This window comes from Aethalodelphis obliquidens, unplaced genomic scaffold, assembly GCF_003676395.1.
Source record: "Aethalodelphis obliquidens isolate GAN/ISIS:26980383/991018 unplaced genomic scaffold, ASM367639v1 scaffold42, whole genome shotgun sequence".
Classification (NCBI taxonomy): domain Eukaryota; kingdom Metazoa; phylum Chordata; class Mammalia; order Artiodactyla; family Delphinidae; genus Aethalodelphis; species Aethalodelphis obliquidens.
Genome location: NW_020837986.1, coordinates 5,539,850 through 5,563,140, shown reverse-complemented (window position 1 = coordinate 5,563,140; position 23,291 = coordinate 5,539,850). Strand labels below are relative to the sequence as shown.

General features: G+C 38.9%; 1 protein-coding gene across 1 annotated transcript in view; it reads left to right on the top strand.

The window, feature by feature from the left end:
* Nucleotides 1-23,291, top strand: part of TOP1 (DNA topoisomerase I) — an 86,395-nt gene that overhangs the window by 17,742 nt on the left and 45,362 nt on the right. Inside the window, exon 3 of the mRNA XM_027078301.1 lies at nt 12,234-12,336. Within this exon, the coding sequence (XP_026934102.1) occupies nt 12,234-12,336 (103 nt within the window). The remainder of the gene's footprint in view (nt 1-12,233; nt 12,337-23,291) is intronic.

Here is a 23,291-nt window from a genome sequence, read left to right as displayed (position 1 = left end):
ACCGCTCTCTCTACGGGGGCATTGGGGATAGTTTCTAGTCACTGTTAAGTAATTGCAGAGTTCTGAAAACTGTGCCTTCTTTTGTATGGCCCATGGTGTTTATATTTTTTTACTGGTTGGGGAAAAAATTATTAAATACACCTGAAACTAATATAATGTTATGTCAGTTATACTTCAATTTAAAAAAAGAATATTATTTCATGACACAGGAAGATTATATGAAATGCAAATTCCAGTGTCCATAAATAAAATTTTATTGGAATGCAGCCATGCTCATTCATTTACATATAATCTGTGGCTGCTTTTGTGCTACAGTGGCAGAGCTGAGTATCTGCAACAGAGATTGAATGGGCCACAAAGCCTAAAACTATTTATTACCTGTCCCCTTAGAGAAAAATTTTGCTGACCCCTGGCTTGGTGAGTAGTGCCAGATGCTTACCTTGCTGATTCACACTTGTATGTATCACAGGAAGCTCACGGGACTCTTTTCATAAAACTTGGTAGCCTCTGGCTTCCAGAGGAATCTGTATAAGCCAAGTGTCAAAAGTTTACTGTGAGCTTGCAGCTTCATTAAGTCTTATTCTATCTTTTTTCTAGTCATTCATCTTCTCAACTGAGTCCCAGTGGCAGGACTCAAGTTACCTCTGTCTCTAAGCACGTCTGTGCCCGATGTCCAAACAACAAAGGAAATTTCTATTCTAAAGCACCTGACTACCCTACTCCTTATCTAAGTTGGGGTAGCTGTGTCACCCCTAATGTAGCTCTTCCTTCTTCCTTTCAAATAGGGGCTGGGAAAGTAGCAGGTGAAAACCTCTTTCTTCCTCAGTTGTAGAGCCTCAGTATACTCAGCTGTAAATTTAAAAAAATCCCCAGGGACTGACTCAGCAAGCACCTTGTGCCTGCCTTTTAAAGGAACAGAGAGACCCAGTTGAAGTAGAAACTGAAAATAAAATCGGTAGCATGTCCATTATTGTAGGTGGCTGGTACTTGGTATTAATCACTGCTCAAAGGACCAAGACATGACAGAGCAGGGTTTTTCAAAATATGATTATAGATTATAGTCACCTGGAGAGCTTGTGTTAAAATACACATATCTGAGGATGATCTTATTCCCAGGTCTCACACATAGGAAAGTTTGAGAACCACTGCTCTTAAAAGAGATTTTTTAAGCATTTAGATTTTTTTCTTTTTATCCTAATTTGTTTGAACTAAAACAATTTTTAAAGATCATAGAATTCTTGGGACTGTAAGTGTAAGAGATCAGTAGAGGTCATTTTACAGACTAGAAAACTTGAGACCAAAGTAGAGAAATAAATTACCTAGGACCCCGTCATGACATTGCATGTTTTTTTTATTTTTAATGTAATCAGTTGGTCCCTGGGAATAAGAGCCAGAGGAAGAGAGGAAGATGAACTTGAATTTAAGGAGCATAATGGGAGGAGTAGGATGGGAGAGAAGGTTATAAAACAAGTTAAAATAGGGTGCATAGACAGGAAGGGACTGAAAAGACAGATTAAGGTAATTGTAGTGTTGTAAAAGCATAAAAGGAGTCCAATTTAAATGAGGAAGTGGACTGGAAGAGAAAACATCCTATGACCATTTAACCCTTTTTTGTATGAGATTGAGGCCTAAAGCACACCAGTTGGCTGCTTCATGGTGTGTCTTTTCCAAGGCAAGGACATGGAACAACATCTGGCCACTAATCTTACAGAATTGCTGATGTTTAAGAACCAAGATAGGTCCACTAGGTGTTTTTAAGTCAGTTTGTGGCATTTCTTCTAAGCATATAGACACTTGGGAAGATGTTGTGATTGGTTTTAGAATTTGAGATTGTGTTGCAGAGCTGATAAAAACAAAATGGAAAATGCTAGACTGCTATCTTTGAGCAATTCTTAGTCTTTTAATGCATTATACTACTAAGTTTCTGATGATGAAATTTTACCAAGTATTGAACATTGAGGAGAAAAACTTAAGTACTTTGCAAAATATTTGGCAACCTTCATCTGATTGTTTGGCCCTTTCTTTGACTTGGCATCTATCACTTCTTATGAAGGTACCTTCCAGCTGCAGTATTGAAGTCTGATTCTGGAACTTCATGGGGCCAAGTCCAGGGAAACTTGGGAGACCCTTATGGAGACCCTTTTTTCCCCCTCCCTTTCAAGAGTTACTCATTTAACAGCTGCTGGGTTGGGGTGATTATGATGCTTATTATGGGACTTCATGAGACCAGAGACTTGGTACTGTTTTGCCACACCTAGAACAATGCCTGACACAGAGTTGGTACTCAGTAAATATTTGAATGAATGAATATTGTGAACCCCAGCTTCTTTAAGGAGAGAAGAAGAAATACTTACATCTGCATTTTCTCCCTGGAGTTTTTTGTGTTATTAGCTTGAGAGTACTAGGTCCCTAATGAGGAAACCCCATTAGTTTCAATAATGAACAAGTCAGTTCATGACAAAAGGTCTCGTTTATATACAATACACATTTGGGGAGAAAAAATGATAATTTGGACTTTAAAAATTGGAAATATTACTAGTGTCTTTCTTTAGAGCTGAATCCTCCCAACATTTTTCTTTTAAATTCCGGAGCTCTTTGAACTTTTAGCCATAACAGCCTCTGTCTTGCATACTTTGAAAGGCTATTAACTATGCACTGGAATTTTGGAAATGTTGTCTGAGAATCACTGTAAAACAGTGATAAGGACTCTTCCATGGGCTGCAAATTGAAATCAGCCACCCATTAAGATGGATCACAGACTGGATTTCCTGGATTGAAACTAGATCAACATTGATAAAGTCTGAATTTAGGCAGCTGTGTGGGGAGAGAAGGAAGGGTAGAGTTCTCTCACCCCGTCAACCCATCCCCCTTTCAGTGACAGGCTCTCAGTCTTCGTGACTGCTTTTAGTTTGGCATTAAGTTCCTGAGGAGATTCTTGCACACCCCTGATACTGACCACACTCCGGATGCCAGTCTTTATCATTGAGACCAGCTTGTTGTCTGTCCTAGACAAAAACAGTCTCAAAGTGTTAGAACATACTGGATGTAGAGTGTTAAGCAGAAATGGGGATTTTGTTAAAACTCCAGCTTCTGGGGATGTGGTATCCATGGGTTTAAAGGTCAGGGAGGAAGGAGAAGATACAAGGATTTATCCCAATAGAAGTGATTTAATAAATGAGCAGGTGATGAATATCTTCTTTAGAAAATTAATTTCTTTTTTTTTTTTTTAATATTTAGGCTGTGCTGGGTCTTAGTTGTGGCACGCAGGATCTTTAGTTGTGGCATGCAGGCTTCTTAGTTGTGGCATGCATGTGGGATCGAGGTCCCTGACCAGGGATCGAACCTGGGCCCCCTTCATTGGAAGCACAGATTCTTACCCACTGGGTCACCAGGGAAGTCCCTAGAAAATTAATCTTTTCACCCACTGTTTTCACCCAGATCGTTCCACTGTCCACTTTCCTAAGGCACTGGCTATATATCTGTGTGTCAGAGATGAGCAGAGATTATCTTTGACAATGTTGTTTGAGGGCCTCTTTGGGGAAGGCATCTTTTGGTTGAATAACTATTCCCCACCCCCATCCTCCACACACTTGACTATCTTTGAAGGAAGAGCACATGATATTTTACAGCTACTGCTTTAAGTCTCAAAACCTGTTGTCAGAAGTCAGTGTAAAGAGGTCTGCCTCAAAGCTTGGCAAAGAACCCTTCTTTATACCAGAAAAGTCTCTGCTTTTGTTTATAAGGAAGCAAAGGACTCTCCTGCTCTGATCTGATTACCCTAATCATTTAGAAGAAGGTTGGAGTGGTAAAATCCTTAAAGATCATGGAGTAGTTGATAAAATGGTCAGAAATCTTTGCCAGTTCCTTTGCCTTTTCTCTCTTAACAAAACGTAAATGTTTGTGCTTGGGTTGAATTGTAGTTGCATTAGTGACTTATGCAGCTACCTAAGTCACTATGTAGCTTGTAATAAGCTTGATAACACTGTTAGCCACCTGCTGATAACCACTAAACTCATGCAAATATTTCTACCTGGGGGTGTTAACTGGTTTAGCAGTGTATCCCTTAAAACCAGTAGGTATTTTAGGCTTCTGGGTACAGGATTGTTAGATCAGGCCAAAGTTTTACTTCTTTCTTCGTAAGCTGCATCCAGGAAAGAAAATCAGACAGCCTTTTATTTATCGTTCGCTGGTCAGGCAAGGTGAATGGGCATGGTTGCCACCTTAAATGCATATATAAAACCTGAACCCTAAGTTATTTGGAATGATTGGGTAGGCTTATTTCAGTTTGATGTAAATTAATCATGAAGAGGGGTCAGTAACAATTGTACCTTATTGACAGTTGTGAACATGTTTGGAATTTTGTGAAGATTAGCCAGGAATTCTGTTACAACCATACACAAAGAATCTGATTGACTTTTGAAGTTAAAATTCTTTCCGGTCACTTAAATTTTCTGAGCCCCAATTTCTTCATCTATAAGAGAGGTGAGTTTACTGAGATTACAGGTATCAAGTCAATGATGAACAGATTTGAAGCTCTTAATCACTAACCTATGCTGCCTTCTTATAGACCCAGTAGTTAAGTGACTTTTACCCAAGGTCATACAGTCAATGGTAGAACAAGATTTGAATTGGATCTTTTTCACTCTATTGAACCAGTCTGCTTCCTTCAGAGGTTGTTTCCAACCTTCTGTGCTTGTCTGTTATGTCTCTAATCGTCATTAGGGTTTAACTATGATCTTTTGTTCTAACGGTATCGTTCTTGAACTTTTTTTCTTTTTTCTCTGGCCCTGCCGAGTGACTTGTGGGATATTAGTTCCCTGACCAGGGATTGAACCTGAGCCCTCAGCAGTGAAAGCGTGGAGTCTTAACCACTGGACTGCCGGGGACTTCCCATTCTTGAACATATTTAACAAAGTGTTTTATGGACTTGGCTTCCTTTTTCATATAATTTGTATATGTGTCTGGTTTCCCTGTGAGGAGTGAACTCTTCATCTTACACCGTGATACTGATTTGGCTACTTGGGGCCGGTTCTGGACTGGTTTCCAAACCTGCAGCTTCATTGTCATCCTGGGATTAGGCCAGCTTTCAGGTACTTTATAACAGTTGGATCAAATTTTGCTGGATTTATTTGATACTGAAGTTTCTTATTCCTAGGTGTTTTGTTTCTCTTCTGTCTAAGCAGAGGATTGGGGCTCTAAAGCTACAAGCAGTAGAAGTGTATCTATATCTTTTTTAAGCAACTGCTTTTGGGACACATGGTTTAGAAAAGCAAATTAAATATAACTCTGGGATTTTATTTTCTTGTATGCCCTGACAAGAATCAACTCTACCATTTCCTAACTGGCAGGAAGTACATCACACTTAATTTTGCTCAATCATGAGAAGATACATTTCTCAGTAATAACAACAACAACAACAATAATGATAGTAATAATAGGTAGTTGACTTTCATGGCTCATCTGCCAAGAATTCCCTCTAGAGAGGGAATTCCCTCTACGTTGCTAACTCCCTCTTAGCCTTTAGCAAGACTTAGTTCAAATACTGCCTCCTCCAGGAAGTCTGTGTTAATGCCTCATTGCCCTGTTGGATCCAGGCTCTTTATTTCTGTTCTCCGGTGGAATCAGATTGTTTCTCCTCATTATATTACTTTTCACTTGGAAACAAAGGAGGCAGGTAACCCAGATTCATTATTTTTACTCTTAAGACTTGTTTCAAAATGCTCATAATCCTACTACCTTACTACCCTTTCTAAAAAATAACAGGGCAGAAAAGTAGAAAATTCTACCATGGTGTAAGAGACAGAGGTAATGACACCCATGTGTTTCATGTGTAGACATTTAGAAAAATGTCTGTTACCTTTTTAAATATAGGAGCATCATGATGCAATACAAACACTGTTGCTTTAAGGTCAATCATTTGACATCCGAGATTTTTGGAGATAGGAAAGGAATTTTAATCCATTTTAGCAAGTCTAAAATTAAGGTTTCTTCTCTGATGACCTAATTTTCTCTGCCTTCACATATACATAGACCAGCATAAATTTTCTGCTTTTAAAATATATATTCAGGCTAAATTCCTAGATATGGATTGCTGGGTTAAAACAGAGTATGTGAGTTAGTTCTGCTGGATATTGCCAAATTCCCCCTCTATACGAACCATATGCACCTTTTCAGAGATGTCTTAAGAGGCAAAAATGTGTATTAGATTTGGTGAAATCAGTACTGCCCAGAGTTGTGAAAACTAGAGGTAATACATAAAGCATACTACCTTGTGCAGAATGCACCCTTAGAAAGGGATAACTATTACTCTTGTGTGAAATTGGGAATATTTCCTTATCGTAAGAGTAGTAAGAAAATTGAATGAGACAGTGTAAGTACTCTAGCATGGTTCAGCACCTATATTAGTGCCCCTTTTCTCTTGCTTGCCGATGGCTGTTTGGGTTCATATCTTAATTATTCCTGCAATCTGAGAAGACACAGATACTTACCTCTTTTGTCATTTGGAAGTCTCTTTACTTAAAATCTTTGTTAACCTCAAGGAACATCTTAGGTGACAATAACAGAAAATGTTGATTCCTGTTCTCTCTCTCTGTTCATTGACATACCTATTCTTAGGGAGTAACTCTAGTTAAGTTAGAGTGAAAGGAATTAGTTGTTAACATCTTCTCAAGGCTGCCTTATTTCAGGGATCGATCTTCCTCCCATGTCTTTATCTTGAATTTTTGAAGGCTAGGGTTTGAAACACCTGTCATCAAGAGGTTATTGGGTGACCAGAATTCACAATGAATGGGGTTTTCTGGTGACTTAATATACGGTGGTTTACACCTTTCATTTCTAATCTCCAGTCAAGTTCAAAACAATTCTTTTTGCATTTAACAGATGCTTGAAGTGGCAAGATCCTTTCTCCAAAACATTTTAACAATATCTATTCTTAGATGAATTCCAGATAAGGGAAAGAGTATGTACTAAAAGTAATATTCAAGTCCATTAGTATGCTGTCTACATTTTCACTTTGGGGATGTAGATTATTGTGCCCTTATCGGCATCTCTTCTGACCAGCATCTTTAGATTTCCCAGTGTTACCTTAAATACAATATGACTTCAGTTAGTTTCATCATTTCTTCACTCTTTTTGTTCTCTTCGTTTTTGTTCTGCACAGCTTTCCTGTGTCTTCTTCCAAGGCACCTTGTTCTCGTCACCTTGACTTAAAGTCTTTGAGTCTTCTTTGACTCTTCCCCTGCATTTATTGATTACACATACCAGTGAGTTCCTGGAACTGGATTCTACTTCCTCTTTTTCAACATGCTTTTATGTTTTCTCCTTTCTTCTCAATCCCTTTGTTATCACATTTTTCTAGATTGCTTCAAAAACACTAGCTAGTTATTTTGCTTTTACCTTCTACCCACACTGCCCTTCAATTAATCCTCCTTAAGTATGGCTTTTATTTTGTTCCTTTTCTGCTTGAAGTAGCTCCTTGTCATCCTGAGAGTAGGACACCCTGACTTGGGTTAATTTCATCTATCAGACTTTATCTCTTACTGCTCCTTAACACAAATCCTCTCTTTAACTAGGCTGGTCTTCTCCTTGCTGTACTCTATATAAGAAGAAAAAATAAGAGATTGAAAGGGACGAAGCTTAAAGGTAGTGTTTAACTTTCTATTATGAAAAGTTTCAAGCATATTTAGGTAGAGAGTAGTATAGTGAACTCCCACGTATCTTATCTGCTTACTTCAATAACTATCAACCTCTTGCCAATCTTGTTTTCTCTATTCCCATATTGCTCCAATTTTTTTTTTTTTTTTGCCTGAGAGTATTTTAAAGCTAATTGCAGACATCCTTCACCTGGAAGTACTTGCGTATGCATCTTTAAAGGTTATTTATCTATCAGTTTACATAGTGCAGATCATCTCTATGGTGGTTTCCCTGTCAGTTGGTAATTTAGCTTGTTTACACACTTTTGGTGTTCATGAGATGCCTCATTCCATTTTGCCTCCCTGTCATTTCTCCTCAGAAGGCCCAGGCTGCCATGTGGAACTATACTATAGCTATTCAGATATTTGAAGAAGTTGTCACATATTATTCTTTTTGGTACCTGTCACAGCACACATAGCACAATTTGAGCATACAGGAGACATGTAATAACTTTTAAAATTAGGGGCACTTGGGTTTCAGATCTTTGACCTTGGTATTACTTGCACTAGTGGGATTTTCAGCTACAACTTTAAGTTTCTTTCTTTAAGTTTCTTTAAGTTTCAGACATTTTGGTTTTATGTTTTTAGATTAGCAATTGAAAGAATTGGGGACCTGGCTTTCAAACTTGATTCTAAGGTTTTGTGCACTTAAAACAACGTTTTGGGCAGACTGGTTATCTAAAACCTACCTGGAATTATTTTCAACTTTTACTTAGTTTTCTTTTTCTTTAAATTTAGTGCTTTTTAGTGAGCTAATAATATGTTTTCCTTGTGTACACCAGTACTTGTCAAAATAAATTTTTTAAGCTGGGTAATTTTAAAAAATAACTTCTTTATTTTATTATAAAAGTGACTCATCGGGAAAAAATTGGAAAACAAGGCAAAGTATACACACAGAAACTCAAACTGCTTATAAATTTACCACCCAAACTACTTTTAACATTTGGTGTCTATCTTCTAGTCTTTTTGGACATGTTTCTGTGTTTGTTGAATTATACACAGAGTAATTTTTTTTTTTTTAATATATTATGTCCCTGCCATATGCTTGTGCCATAATAGCAGATCCTAATGTTCTGTTTCTTGTTTGCTAAATCTGGCCTGTAAACAAAATCAAACAACACAGACTTCATTCCAGGTTGTAGTGCTGGTGGCATGTTTTGTCATTATTGTGGTTTTAACCGTAAGTGCTAGTTGGGCATAGAAGTAATGAGGGTATTAATTATTGTCAAGTGAACAGGGGCCACCAACTTTGTATCAGATTGACTCAGCATTTTAAAATTGTAGACTTGAGATTTTCAGAAATTGGAGGGTTCTTTATGCTACATGGAAGATTGGGTTCAAGTCCTATTTCTGACACCATATGATTTTATTTTCCCATCTCTGTGGGATGAGAATTTCTTACAGCTAGGTGTACGGTCATGCAAATTTCTGTTTCCCTAGGGCCTGGCACAGAATAGATACTTAATGGATTGTGCCAAATGTGGCTTCTTTTTTTGCTGTGAGCCAGGAGTAGTGTGAACACACACATTGCCTATACATTATTGTTAGTTATCTATTGCTATTAAACATGTTATCTCAAAATTTAATGGCTTAAAATAACAAACATTTGTCTTACACAGTTTGTGTGAACCAGGAATCCAGGAACAGCTTAGCTGGGTGGTTTTGGCTCAGAGTCTGAGACTGCGGTCATCTGAAGGCTTAACTGAGGACCCACTTCCAAGGTGGTTCATTCGTGTAGCTATTGTCGGGAAGTTTCAGTTCCTCACCACATGGGTCTCTCCATAGGGCTGCTTGGATGTCCTAACAGTATGGCAACTGGATTCCTCCAGGGCAAGGAGAAAGATCCAGTGCCTTTTATGACCTGGTGTTAGAAATTGCACACTGACATTTCCACTTTATCCTGTTTTTAGGAGTGAGTCACTAAGTCCAGCCCATATTTAAGGAGAAGGAAATTAGGCCACACCTTGAAAGGAAGAGTATCAAAGAATCTGTTGGACATATTTTAAAACTACCACATGTGTTGGATACATAAACTTCTAATTGATTCATATTCAACATTGGGGTCACATGTCCCCAGTGAGCTGCATTTTTAATATGCCCTTGGGTTAATTCTGATACACTAAAATTTGAGAGTCACTAACTTAAAAAAGTGGAGAGAGATACCATGTTCGTGGATGCAAAGACACAGTATTTTTTTTTTTTTTTTTTTTGCGGTACACGGGCCTCTCACTGTCGTGGCCTCTCCCGTTGCGGAGCACAGGCTCCGGACGCACAGGCTCAGCGGCCATGGCTCGCTGGCCCAGCCGCTCCGCGGCATGTGGGATCTTCCTGGACCGGGGCACGAACCCGTGTACCCTGCATTGGCAGGCGGACTCTCAACCACTGTACCACCAGGGAAGCCCCACAGTAATGTTTTGATGTCACATCTCTCCAAATTGTCCTATGAACACAAACTCCCAGCTGGCTTTTTTTTTTTTTTTAAAGAAATCAACCAACTGAATCTAAAATTTATATGGAAATACAGAAGACAGAATAGCCAAAACAATTTTGAAAAAGAACAAAGTTAAAGTACTTGTATTACCTGATATCAAAACTTACTATGGAAAAAAGCTCTACTGTGAAGCTTTAGTAGTCAAGATAGTGTGTGTGTGTGTAGGATAAAATGGGGTCCAGAAACAGATCGATGATTATGTGGTCATTTCATTTCCAGTAAAGAGGCCTAAGGCAATTCAATGGAGAAAAGGCAGTCTTTTCAAGAAATGGTGCTAGAACAACTAGACATCTTTATAGATTAAAAAAATGTTCCCTGTCCCTTACCTCTGTAAAACTCCTAGAAAAAAAGAATATTCACAATACACATGTCTAACCAAAAATTTGTAATGGATAATGTATAAAGAACTCTTACAACTTAGGAATAAGACAAATTTTTTTAAGTGGGGGAAGGATTTGAAGAGATACTTTACTGAAGGAGATATATGAGTGGCCAATCTGCACATGAAAAGTTGCACATCATTTAATCGGGAAACTGGATTAAAACCACAGTGAGAGGGACTTCACTGGTGGCGCAGTGGTTACGAATCCGCCTGCCGATGCAGGGGACACGGGTTCGAGCCCTGGCCCAGGAAGATCCCACATGCCACAGAACAACTAAACCCGTGCACCACAACTACTGAGCCTGCACTCTAGAGCCCGTGAGCCACAACTACTGGGACTGCGTGCCACAACTACTGAAGCCCGCGTGCCTAGAGCCCATGCTCTGCAACAAGAGAAGCCACTGCAATGAGAAGCCTGCACACCACAATGAAGAGTAGCCCCCGCTCATTGCAACTAGAGAAAGCCTGCGCACAGCAATGAAGACCCAACGCAGCCAAAAATAAATAAATTATTTATTAAAAAAAAAAAAGCACCACAGTGAGATACCACTACATACCTGCTAGAATGGCTAAAATTAGAGACTGATAATACTAAGTATTGGTGAGAATTTGTAGCAGTTGGAACTCTAATCCATTGTTGGTGGGAATGTGTAATGATACAATCACTTGGGAATACAGTTTGGCAGTTTCCTATCAGGTTAAACATATACTTACCGTATGACCCTATAACTTCACTATTAAGTATGTACCCAAGAGAAATGAAAACACATCTACACAAAGACTTGTATATGAAAGTTCGTAACAGATTTATTCGTAAAAACCAATGCCTGAAAAGAACTCAAATGTCCATCAACAGGTGATTGGATAAATAAATTGCAGTGTATCCACACAATGGGATACCATTCTAATAAAAATCTAACCAATTACTGATACATCCAGCAACATGGTTGAATGTAAAAAAAATTTTGCTAAGCATAAGAAGTCAGACACAAAAGAGTAAATTCTGTAATTTCATTCATATGAAACTAGAAATGTAGACAAATCTAATTCATTGTGCTAGCAGATCAGTGGTTGCTTTGGGCTGGTGATGGAAAATGGGGATTGACTGGGAATGGGCACAGGGAGACTTCTGGGGATGATGGAATTATTCTAAATTTTGATTGTGGTGGGGATTATATCTGTGCATATGTTTGCTAGACTTATCACACTTTATCTTTGAAATTGTATATCTTACTGTGTAGAAATTATACTTCATTAAAGTTGATTTAAAAAACAGGTATCTCTTAAGGTTTGAATTTTCCAGAAGTTACATAGATAACCATCTGATCTTGAAAGTCAGTGTTCAAGATTTATCCCTTCGAATCATTTATGGCTTAGTCTTCATAGTACCTGATCTACGAGAAGAATACCAAACTGTTGCTTCCTTTTATGGTAGAATTGACTCCCCTCCCCTTCCTGCTTATTTGTAACACATCTTGGTTTTAGAGGCAGGGTAATGGGATGCCTTGTCTGGGCTGCTTTGTGAAATCTTTCCCTCCAATGGAATGTGCTGTTATGGCTACCATGCCATTTAAATCCTGTCATTGTGCTTCTTGACCAGCTTGTCAAGGTAGGTGGGCAGGAGATAGCTCATGACTGCTCTTTACTGACTCATCTCTTATGGTTACAGATTCTCATAAACACAAAGATAAACATAAAGATCGAGAACACCGGCACAAAGAACACAAGAAGGACAAGGAGAAGGACCGAGAAAAGTCCAAGCATAGCAACAGGTAAGGGTTGAACCAGCAAGTCCCTCATCATTCAGCAGTGGGTTGGCTATGGCTTGGCTCACCTGGAACAGGCCTTAACTTGAACCACAGGTAAATACCATGGATAGCAAAGTCAGCAGAGACTTTGATTCCAGAGTTGTTAAGAGGATGGCCTTGACAATTCAGGCTTCCTGGGGATGCCATTTTTCAGATCAGGATGTACAAAGCAAGTATGGTGAATTGTTAACACATGATGGCATTTAATCAAGTGTCCAGAGAGCTTGCCTTGATAAAAGGTGACTGGATTGGAGACTTGATATATATTTTTCTTATTTCCGTACTTTAAAGGGTATAAATTTAAAAATTCTTAACTTAGGCTTCCATGGTTTATAAGCCCCTGAAATCATATACAAAAGGTTGGGTATATGAGATATTCCAGGAGAGAACATTCCTAGCTTTCGTCAGGTTACCAGAAGAGTTCAGCTCTCACAAAAGCCAATAACCGCCAATGTAAATGAAACTCAGCGGTGCTGCCCTCTGGGATCCAAAGGAATCAGAAAGATGTTTTCTTGTTCATTTTGCTTCCATTTTTTTGGTGTAGGAGACAAGTGGTTAAGCCCAGAGACTTAGGTTATCTTTGGATATAGGACCACTTATTGAAAATGAGGACTTAAACTTCCATTTTGAGTTAAAGGCAGTTGTTGGTGAGAAAGCCATAGGGTATTCTCATAGTGGCCAAAGTTTTGGTAGAGGGAACATAAAGTTCAGTCATTTATTGGCACAAGTGCCTGTAGCCTAGAGTCTCTTAGAACTACTTCATTAGGTTGGCTTATTGTCTGTGGATAAGATATTTTCAACATAAATAATAGTCAAAAGTTTCTTGTCCAATATATACAGAAACCTTCTACCAATGAATAAAAATGAGGCAGATAATCCAACAGAAAAATTCATGAGAGGATTGAGTAAGCTCTTCACAAAAGAAGATATCCACATGGCCAATAAAAATACTAGAAGACGCTCAACATTATTCATCAGGGAAATGCAACCTCAATATAATATCCTACACATTGTAATAATGGCTAAATATTAAAATAACACTAATACCAAGATCTTACAATGATGTGGATCAATCCCATTTCTGATGGGACTATAAATTGTTAAATCATTTTGGAAAACTACTTAGCAGTGTCTTCTAAAGTTAACATATGTATACCCTGTAACTTAAGAATTCCGTTCCTGAATGTGTTCTCAACAGAAATGTGTGTATTTGTGCACCAAAGGGCATGTACAAAGCTATTCAGAGCTGCATTGCTTTCAATAGCCCCAAAGTGAAAATCTCCTAAATGCTCATTGATAGTAAAATGGATAAAGTGTGGTATATTCACATCTTAGGATACTATATATAAATAAATATGAAATAACTACGGTTAAAGTAATAAGCATAGGTGAATTCCACAAACCTATGTTGAGTGAAATAAACCAGCCAAAAAATACATATTGTATGCTTCAATTTACTTGAAGTTCAAAAACAAAAAAATTAATCAGGACCTTTAGAATTCAGAGTCATGGTTATCTTTGGGAAGGAAGGAAGGGTAGCAATTGTAAAATGGTATGAGGGGAACTTCTGGTGGGGTATCAATGGTATTTTTCTTAACTTTGGTGGTAATCACATATTTATCGTTATTTTGTGATAACTCTGAACTCTGCACATACGATCAGAATATAATTATGTGTATATGCTACTTTTATTTTTAAAAGTTATAAAAAATAAGGCTTATCAAGAAAAAAGATAAAGTGAGAATTCTAAGTCTGTTCTTTTTATGAGTAATGAAAAATTTTTAAATATTTTAAATGAAAATTTTAAATTAATAAGTCTTTGAATCATTAACCAGATTAATTTCTCTAGTGAGGATGTTTCTTCACAAAATCATCTATCACTCCTGTGGTTGGTCTTTTTCTTTTTTTTTTTTAATTCTTAAATTTTATTTCTTTTTTTTTTAACTTTCTGGCTGCGTTGGGTCTTCGTTGCTGCACACAGGCTTTCTCTAGTCACGGCGAGCAGGGGCTACTCTTCGTTGTGGTGTGTGGGCTTCTCATTGCGTTAGCTTCTCTTGTTTCAGAGCATGGGCCCTAGGGTGCGTGGGCTTCAGTAGTTGTGGCGCGTGGGCTCAGTAGTTGTGGTGCGTGGGCTCTAGGGCACGTGAGCTTCAGTAGTTGTGACACATGGGCTCAGTAGTTGTGGCTCGCAGGCTCAGTAGTTGTGGCTCGCAGGCTCTAGAGCACAGGCATGGTAGTTGTGGTGCGTGGGCTTAGTTGCTCCACGGCATGTGGGATCTTCCTGGACCAAGGATCAAACCCATGTCCCCTGCATTGGCAGGTGGATTCTTAACCACTGCGCCACCAGGGAAGTCCAGTTCTGTGGTCTTTCCCCACCACTCACTCATTTCTTACCACTTGATTATCTAGTTTCCATTTTCATTAGTCTAGTGATTTTAATTTTAGTAGTGGAATCCAGTCTCAGTTCACATGCATCTTTTTTTCAGTTTGTAGGTGTCCAGCCTATATTAATATCTACCAAAGTAGATTTGAGAGCAAAGAATATTGCCAGTAATGAAGAAGTTCATTTCATAATGATAAAAAGGGACCAATTAATCAGGAGGACATAGCAGTTATAAATGTTTATACACTGATATCAGAGCCTCAAAATACATGAAGTAAAAACTGATAGAATTGCAAAGAAAAATAATTCATATTTATAGTTAGATTTTACTACCTCTTTCTCAATTGATAAGCAGAGAGAAAAGCATTAAGGATATAGAAGACTTTGAACATCATCAACCAACCTGATTTAATTGACATTTATAGAATATTACGCTCAACAGTAAAATACACATGGAACATTTGCCAAGATAATACCATATTCTGGGCCCAGGCCTTCTCCTTGAAACCAGCTTCCCTTGGCTTTCCACTTTTCTGGCCACCTTTTTCATCCTCTCATTCCAGTTCACAGAGTGATTCTCTAAGTTTTTGGCTCTCTTCCTCTGCCACCTCTCTTGCCATTTACCCTTCTCTCACATTCCATTTCCAGTCTCCCTGAACTTCTTTTCAGTTCCCCAAACACAGCGTGTCTTCTGAGTACTCTAGGTTTTAAAATATGCTGTTACTGATTCTGGAATACTCTGTTGCCCTCTTAAGAACATTCTTTTAGTTGCAGCATGGAGTTTACTTCTTTCAGGTATCCTTTATGCCCTCCACCCTCATATTAAATTTTTATGAGTTCCCTCGCACCTTGAATATATCCCTATCACAGTAATTACCAGTTGTGGTGTTGTTGTAATTGTCTCTTTACTTTTCTGTGTGCCCTATTAGACTCTTGAGGTCCCTGGGAACAATGTTGGAGTCTGTTGTATTCATTTTACATCCTCAAGGCTTAGTATAGTACCTGGCAGATAGGTGGTACTTAGTAGTGTATGTTTATTGAATCAATGAGTGGTTGACCTATGGTTACACCAGTTACCATCTTCTCTCTCCTTTTCATATATTCTCAATTCTATAGGATGGTTCCCTTTGGCCATCCCACATTTCAAATACCTTTGTGTGTGTGTGTGTGTGTGTGTGTGTGTGTGTGTGTGTGGTGAAATATGCCTAACATAAAGTTTGCCATTTTGAAGTGGCATTAAGTACATTCACCATATTGTGCAACCATCCCCAGTATCCATCTTCAGAACTTTATCATCATCCCAAATAATCTCTGAACCTCTTAAATAATACCTCCTCATCCCCCCTTCCCCCCATCCATTAGCAACTTCTATTTTCTATCTCTGTGAATTTTTCCACTCTAGCTATCTCATGTAAGTGGAATCATAAAATATTTGTCATTTTTGTGTCTGGCTTATTTTTCTTAGCATAATGTTTTCAAGGTTCATCCATTTTGTCAAATAACAGAATTCCATTCCTTTTTATAGTTGACTAATATTTCGTTGTATGTCTACCACATTTTAAAAAATTCATTCATCTGTTGATGGATACTTGGGGTTGTTTCTATCTGTTGGCTATTGTGAATAATGCTGCTAAGAACATGGGTGTACAAGTGTCTGTTTGAGTCCCTGCTTTCAGTTCTTTTGTGTGTATACTTAGGAGTAGAATTGCTGATCATGTCAAACAAGAATTATCTTGCTTGCCATGTTTATGATGTGCTAGTTGATGTGAAGTGCCAAAAAATGTGAGATAGTCTTGACCATGAAGAAAGAACTTCATCATCTGAGGAAAATGCTTATAGATCAGATGAAGAAAAACTAATTTTCATGTTACCTGAAATCTGTCCAAAAAGACTTTAAAAAGATAGAAGTTATTATTTAAACCATAAGCTTTTTTTTTTTTTTTTAAGTTGAGAATTACGTTTTATTTGACGGACTTGCTGAGGACTTAAGGCTAGAAGACAGCCTCTCAGATGACTCTGAGGGACTGCCCTGAAGAGGCAAGGGAGGAGCCAGGATACATAGGAGTTTTTGCAAGAAACCAGGTTGTAGGAAGGTCAAAAGATTATTGTTAATTAAAGAAAAACAGGGACTTCCCTGGTGGTCCAGTGGTTAAGACTCCAGGCTTCCACTGCAGGGGGTGTGGGTTTGATCCGTGTAAACCATAAGCTTTTAAAAATGGATCTCTTACTCTCTGATACATCTTACTTCACCAACCATAATTTGCAATTGTGATGGGAGAAAAGATTAGGTAGAAGTGGCATAAAAGACTTTGGGATATAAATTTGGCCCTCTCCTGTTTTGCCAGAATCTCCTTTTTAAAAATAAAGGATGTAATTTTGGCATCATTTTTCTTGAAGAGTCCACAATGGTTTCTTGCCTGTATCTAGGAGAAGGCCTCTGGTCTGGTCTATCCACTTAGGTCTCATGAGATCTTGACTAGGTTATCTAACCTTCCTCAACTGAGCTTTCTCGTCTTCCTTAGTTTCCCCATATTAATACATGCTTCAGAAGGGACCCTGGGAGTCAATAAGTATGAAAGCTCTTTAACTGTGATCTGCTCTACAGATGTGAGGAGATAATATTTTGTACATCTATTAAAAGCATGCTTTTCCAAGATTATAGCATAGGCAATCAGGAATTTGTTCTATGCAATTTTGTGCCTTTTAATATTTTCTTCATTTCTAATCAGAATTAGAGAAATTGAGAAAACAGTAGCCTGTTTGCCAAAAGGCATTGGAAGGACCTGCTCTGAGTTTCTGTTTATATATGACTAAATCTAGCCCTGGATCTCTAATTCACATGTGAGTAAGTTTAAGACAGTTTAACCAGATGATGTGTTGTAAGCAGACTTTTAAATGCTTCCTGTTTTGACCTCTCCTGACACACTACCTCTTTGCAACAAAGCAAGTGTGTTGGTTATGGTCCAGTAAAATCCTGTACACTGTGTTCCTTTTTAAGTGACTTCTGATCTTAACGGTAGTTTTGGGTTTCTTCATTTTTCTTCTTAGCACATTAAGGAAACCTTGAGGATTGTTTAATCACCTCTGAAGCCCAGAATAATTAAGATGTAGTATGTTCTGTTCCAAAATGCTTCACTTTAACACCTTGATCATCAACCCTGCCTAATTTTGTGGCTATCTGTATGAGGAAACAAGTTCTACAGTAATGTGTTTCTATATTCCCTCCTTCTCTGCTAGATATTAGCATCAGTCATTTTTCATTAGGCTACACTTAGGACCCAAATCCAGGAGGCCTCTTTGTTCTGCATAGTAATATGTACTGCATATTTGGAGTGTCAGAGGATGGGAAACAAGCCTTTTGAGAGCTAGAATGGGATTTAGACCTACCTCTTAGGAGATCCCATCTTATTCATATGCTTTCTCCTTTTATTATTCTAATTCAAGGTGCAAAATAGGGAAAGGGGTGTTAAAGATCATTCCACCTCATCTCTTTTTTGTGTGGACATGAGTCTGAGGTGACATGCCCAAAGTCACATGGCAGGGTGGTAGCAGAGCGAGGATAAGAGACCAGGGCTTCTGAGTCCTAGTATGATTTTTCCCCCACTACATTATTCCTTCCAGTAAAAAACAAAACATAACAAAACAATCTCCCTCCCTAAGAAAGGTTCGTTGTGTTGCTAAACTATCTGTGTTTAAATACAAGCATCTCTTTCTCATATGCATATTGTCGGCAGCTTAGGTTTTAAAATGCCAGATCATTTCAGGCGCTGCCTCTTTCTTTGGGCCCCAAATCCCTAAAGTTTTTGGCATTAGAAGTATTAATCTCATTAAATTCTGACCCTGTGAAAACCCCATCTCTGACTCTCTGGCCTATAACATCACAGGAAGTTTCTACCAAAGTCAAATAAAAATAATTTCTTCTGTTATTTGTCTCTGATACTGCTTCTTTCCATTAGCATTGATATTTAGCACTTGAGGTCCTTTAAAGCAATATATAAATCCTCTCTAAAGAAATAAAAGGAATACTCTTAACCAGATGCTAAGGAATCACTGGACTTGTAGGATCTCACCAGATACTTCTCTTGAAAGGTTGCATTCTTAGCATAAATTATCTTTAATACTAGACCTCTTATATATACAACATAATTAAAAGCAATTGCGGCGGGGGGAGGCTTGATTTTAGAAAACAAAGGACTGTCACATGTGAAACATAAGATTTCTCCTGCTAGCTTTTGACTGTGTGCATCTCTTGTCATTTTTAAACCTGACACTCAGGGTGGAGTGACAATTTTGTGGAAGGCCAGGGAAGACAGAACTACTGTGAAATAGTAAGGGAAGTGCTTTTCCAGCCACATTGGCAGTGCTAATTTATACAGTCAGTGTGAGAATAAGGATGCTTTTGGTTTCTGCTTTCCCTTCAGTTCCAAATCCTACCTGAATTAGAGTTGAGAGAACATAGGCTCGTAGGGAAATGCACTGGAATTAAGCAGCTGGTTCTCAGATTAGGGGCAGTTTTTCTGAAAGTAATCACATTTAAAAGATTGTTTACTGCTTTTTTTGTGAGCTGTTGCTGAAGCCCTCCATTTACCTACATGTCCCTGTATCACCCTGTCTGGGGGAAATGGACAGTTAACATAGGTAAATAGAGAAGATTGGGTAGTTTAGAAATGAGAAAACTGAGTACCACCACCATTCACGTGGGAGTCAATGTGATGTAGTGGAAAGCACACTAAAATAGAAGTGGAGAAGCTAGGTTCTATCATTTACTAGCTGTGTGTCCTCATCCAAGCCGCTTAACTTCTGGGTCTTTTCCCATTTTGGTTGAGTGTTGATAGCAATACTAGCCTGGTCAAGCTTTCAAGTGTGTTGTGGGAGAATTCAATGTAATTATGCAGATAAAAGCTCTTTGGAAACTGTAACATACTCAGTAATTGAGATTATTATGATTACCACAAAGCCTGGTAGAATATCATTCAGATAAATTGAAGCTGTTGATTTTGGTAGTTGAATCTAATTTAGTAGTTACTTATGGATAACTTCTATTTTGGTGCCCTGGTTTTCATTGATATCTAGCCCTATTATAATGACCTACAGTCTTTTTTTTTTTTTTTTTTTTTTTTAAGATTTCATGGTGGAAAGGGTATTTGAGCTAGCCATGGAAAGATGGTTAAGATCTTGTCAAGGGAAGGTGATGGCTAGAAAGAGTGACATTCCAGACAGCGAGAAAAGCATAAACAAAATATGGAAGCATTGTAATGTACTTTGCTCTGAGAAGAATCCAGTTAGGTGGATGCCTGGGTTAACAGGATGGGTTAGAAAATGAGGGCTCCAAAAAGTTGCTTGAGGCAGAACTATTAAATGCTATTTTGAGAAGCTGGGACTTGATTCTAAAGGAGCAAGAAGCCTTTGAAAATAGTTGAGAAAGGGAAATATAGGACTTAGCCACAAGTGGCATGAGGGGGGTCTAAGAAAAAGGATTCCTAGCTTGGATAACTGTGTGACTGTTTACCCTATTGGTAGAGATAAAGAACTTAGGGGAGGAATGGGAGTTCAGAATGTGTATTGGCTTTGGCATCGGCTTTGGCATCTTTGGGCACATCCCTTTATCTGCTCTGGCCTGCAAACAAAGGATTAAATAATTTCTAAGATTCCACTCAACTCCCAAGTTTTAATAATTCTTGGGATTTTGTTTAGTAACCTATTAATGGTGGATGAGCATTGAGAAATCTTCATTTCTCAGAGCCTTTCAGAAACTAGCTGCTGCATTTTTTCAAGAGGCAACTTTTGAATTTACCTCCTAGAATGTTTAATTGAACAAACATTATTTAAGCTCTAATTGTCTGCTTTCCTTTGAAGGGTTTCCTCCTTTCACAGCTTGGAATCTTTCTAGGCTCTCCCATAGGAATCCCCTGTGACTCCATTGGCTGCAGCCTGCAGGGGTCTGCTGCCTTGAGGAAGTGGGCAGATTGCTGGAATGAGTTTGTTCTCTTAGCCATTAGTGGCTAGGTCCTATTCGCAGAAGATAAAGAGGCTTCTTCTTCTCTTAGCAGTGTTTCGTTTTTGCTTTGTTTGGGGAGTAAGGCACCAGAGTGGTCAAATGCATGACTGTCTGAGTTTAAGTCCTAGTTATTGTTCGTTAGATGTATTTCCTTGGGCAAGTTACTGAATCTTCCCGTGTCTCAGTTTCCATATCTGTAAAATGAAAATACTTACCTCAGTTTTGTAATGGGGATTAAATTGCTTAGAAGAGTGCCTGGCACTTAGTACTGTTTAAGGATCTGTTAAATATTTTTCTTGCTGATAGAGGACAGACCATTGTTTTAGTTTTCTTTAACAAATTTAAATGGTTTCCCATAGCCAACATCCTAGCTTCCTAGAATATCAGACACAGGGTTTTTTCCTAAAGAGGCAGCAAATGCCTTCTTGCAGAAAGAAAATATTTTCACTCTTGGCTTCCTACTGCCATCCCCCTACTTCCACCCTCTCTCCCATTCTTCTTCCTAAGTGCCTAGGGGAACCCTGGTCATCCCTCTCTTTTGTCTGCTCAGGTCCAACAAGAGTCTTACTCGAGAGGTGACTTTGATCTTCCCATTTACTCTGTTTGGCATTGACTTTTGCTTGTCTAGGCTCTGATGTTAGGTAGATCTTTTCCCCAGACAGAGATGAGCCCCGAGCCAAGGAGTCAGCTTCTGTGTGTAGCCAGTAATTGGATGTTTTCTCTGTGAGTTCCTGATGATGAAATTCATATTTAATCCAAGAGTATGACCATTTCAGAGGTTCTAGGAATGCCAGCTACTGTCTGTATTTTGGCCTTCAGTGTACCCCAGACTAAACTCATTCTTAAAATGTATTTGTTCTTCAGATCTTTGGGTTTCCTTACTGTGGTCATTATTAAGCTTTTCTTCTAGTTTATTTTTCTTATTTAGCCCCACTGAAGTTTCTTCAGTATTACAGTCACCTGTACTGCTGCCCCAAACTGGCCAGTATTGTAGTCCTCAGTTATATTTAAAACCCATTTTGTGACTTTTACATATTGTGTCTATTGTGTATGGAAAAGTAGCAGGATCAGTATAAAGACATGGGTAATGTCTCTTTTTTTTTCTTTTAAATAAATAAATTTATTTATTTATTTACTTTTGCCTGTGTTGGGTCTTTGTTGCTGTGGGCGGGCTTTCTTTAGTTGCGGTGAGCGGGGGCTACTCTTCATTGCGGTGCGTGGGCTTCTCACTGCGGTGGCTTCTCTTGTTGCAGAGCCACGGGTTCTAGGCACGCAGGCTTCAGTAGTTGTGGCACATGGGCTCAGTAGTTGTGGCTTGCGGGCTCTAGAGCTCAGGCTCAGTAGTTGTGGCGCACAGGGTTAGTTGCTCCGAGGCATGTGGGATCTTCCCAGGCCAGGGCTCGAACCCGTGTCCCTTGCATTGGCAGGCAGATTCTTAACCACTGCGCCACCAGGGAAGCCCTGGGTAATGTCTGTTAAAACAGGTAGTCAGCATATGAACTCCTCTTCTGCACTGGACAGAATTTCCATCATCTCACTATCATAAGTGGAAAGGTGCTGCCCTTTAAGCCAGTGTGAAAGTCAAGCCAATTTTAAGTCTTGGAAAAAGAGGTACATGTTAGGAAATCCTGAATGGTGATGAGTCAGCCTAACTGATCCAGATTGGCTGCATTTTCTACCACTGGCCAAATTCTGCTTCTGACTTCCATGGCACAGCCTTAGACATGCTTCTGTATGATAGGACTTTGACCCCCAAGTGCATCTGCTACTTACTTCAGGTAGATTCCTAGGAAAGACTACCACTGAGGCTCGCTCTTTGGCGGCACTTCTGTCGGTGTGGGGTTATGGATGAGGGGTAGGACCCCCAGTGCTCTGCTGTCTATTTCTGGAGGCAGGGACAGGAACAGCACCTGATACGTAGATACGATGTTAGCATTGTGTCCAAGAGACTTAATAGGGCTTCATAAACCCATATTTCTAATAGTCCCCAATGGAATGCATTGTACCACAAGATGTTCCTTAACCCTGAATCACCGGAACTCACTTAGTCTAAAAATCTAAACTTGTTCTCTTATATCTAAACAGTTGGGAATAGAGGAGAGTGAGTTGCCTTTGGAAAGTCAAGTTGATAGTTTCATCTCATTTTGGTCTTTGTGATTAATTATGACCTACAAAGGGGTTACTACTCTAGCAGGAACTTTGAATTTCCTGAATAGATTTCCCTCTGGTTAGCAGGCAGAGGAAGTACTGACTTTTTTCACTTTCCTGGGGTGGCCTGGGTACTATCTCATCGCCATGTCATTTGTTGACTTCTTTTCCCTGATCTCTGTTTGGTGTGGTAATGAATAGCAAAGCAGAAAACTGGAGGCCTATGTGTATACTTACGGTGCCCATGCTGTGATTGCCAGAAGGCCAGAGAGCCAGTTTTCTAGTGAAACAGACTAATGTTCTAAGAATTGCTTTCATTGAGAAAGAGAACAAGGGGGGTGGGGGTGGGGGAGGCGTGGAGGTGGAGCATAAAGGAATAAGGAATATAGA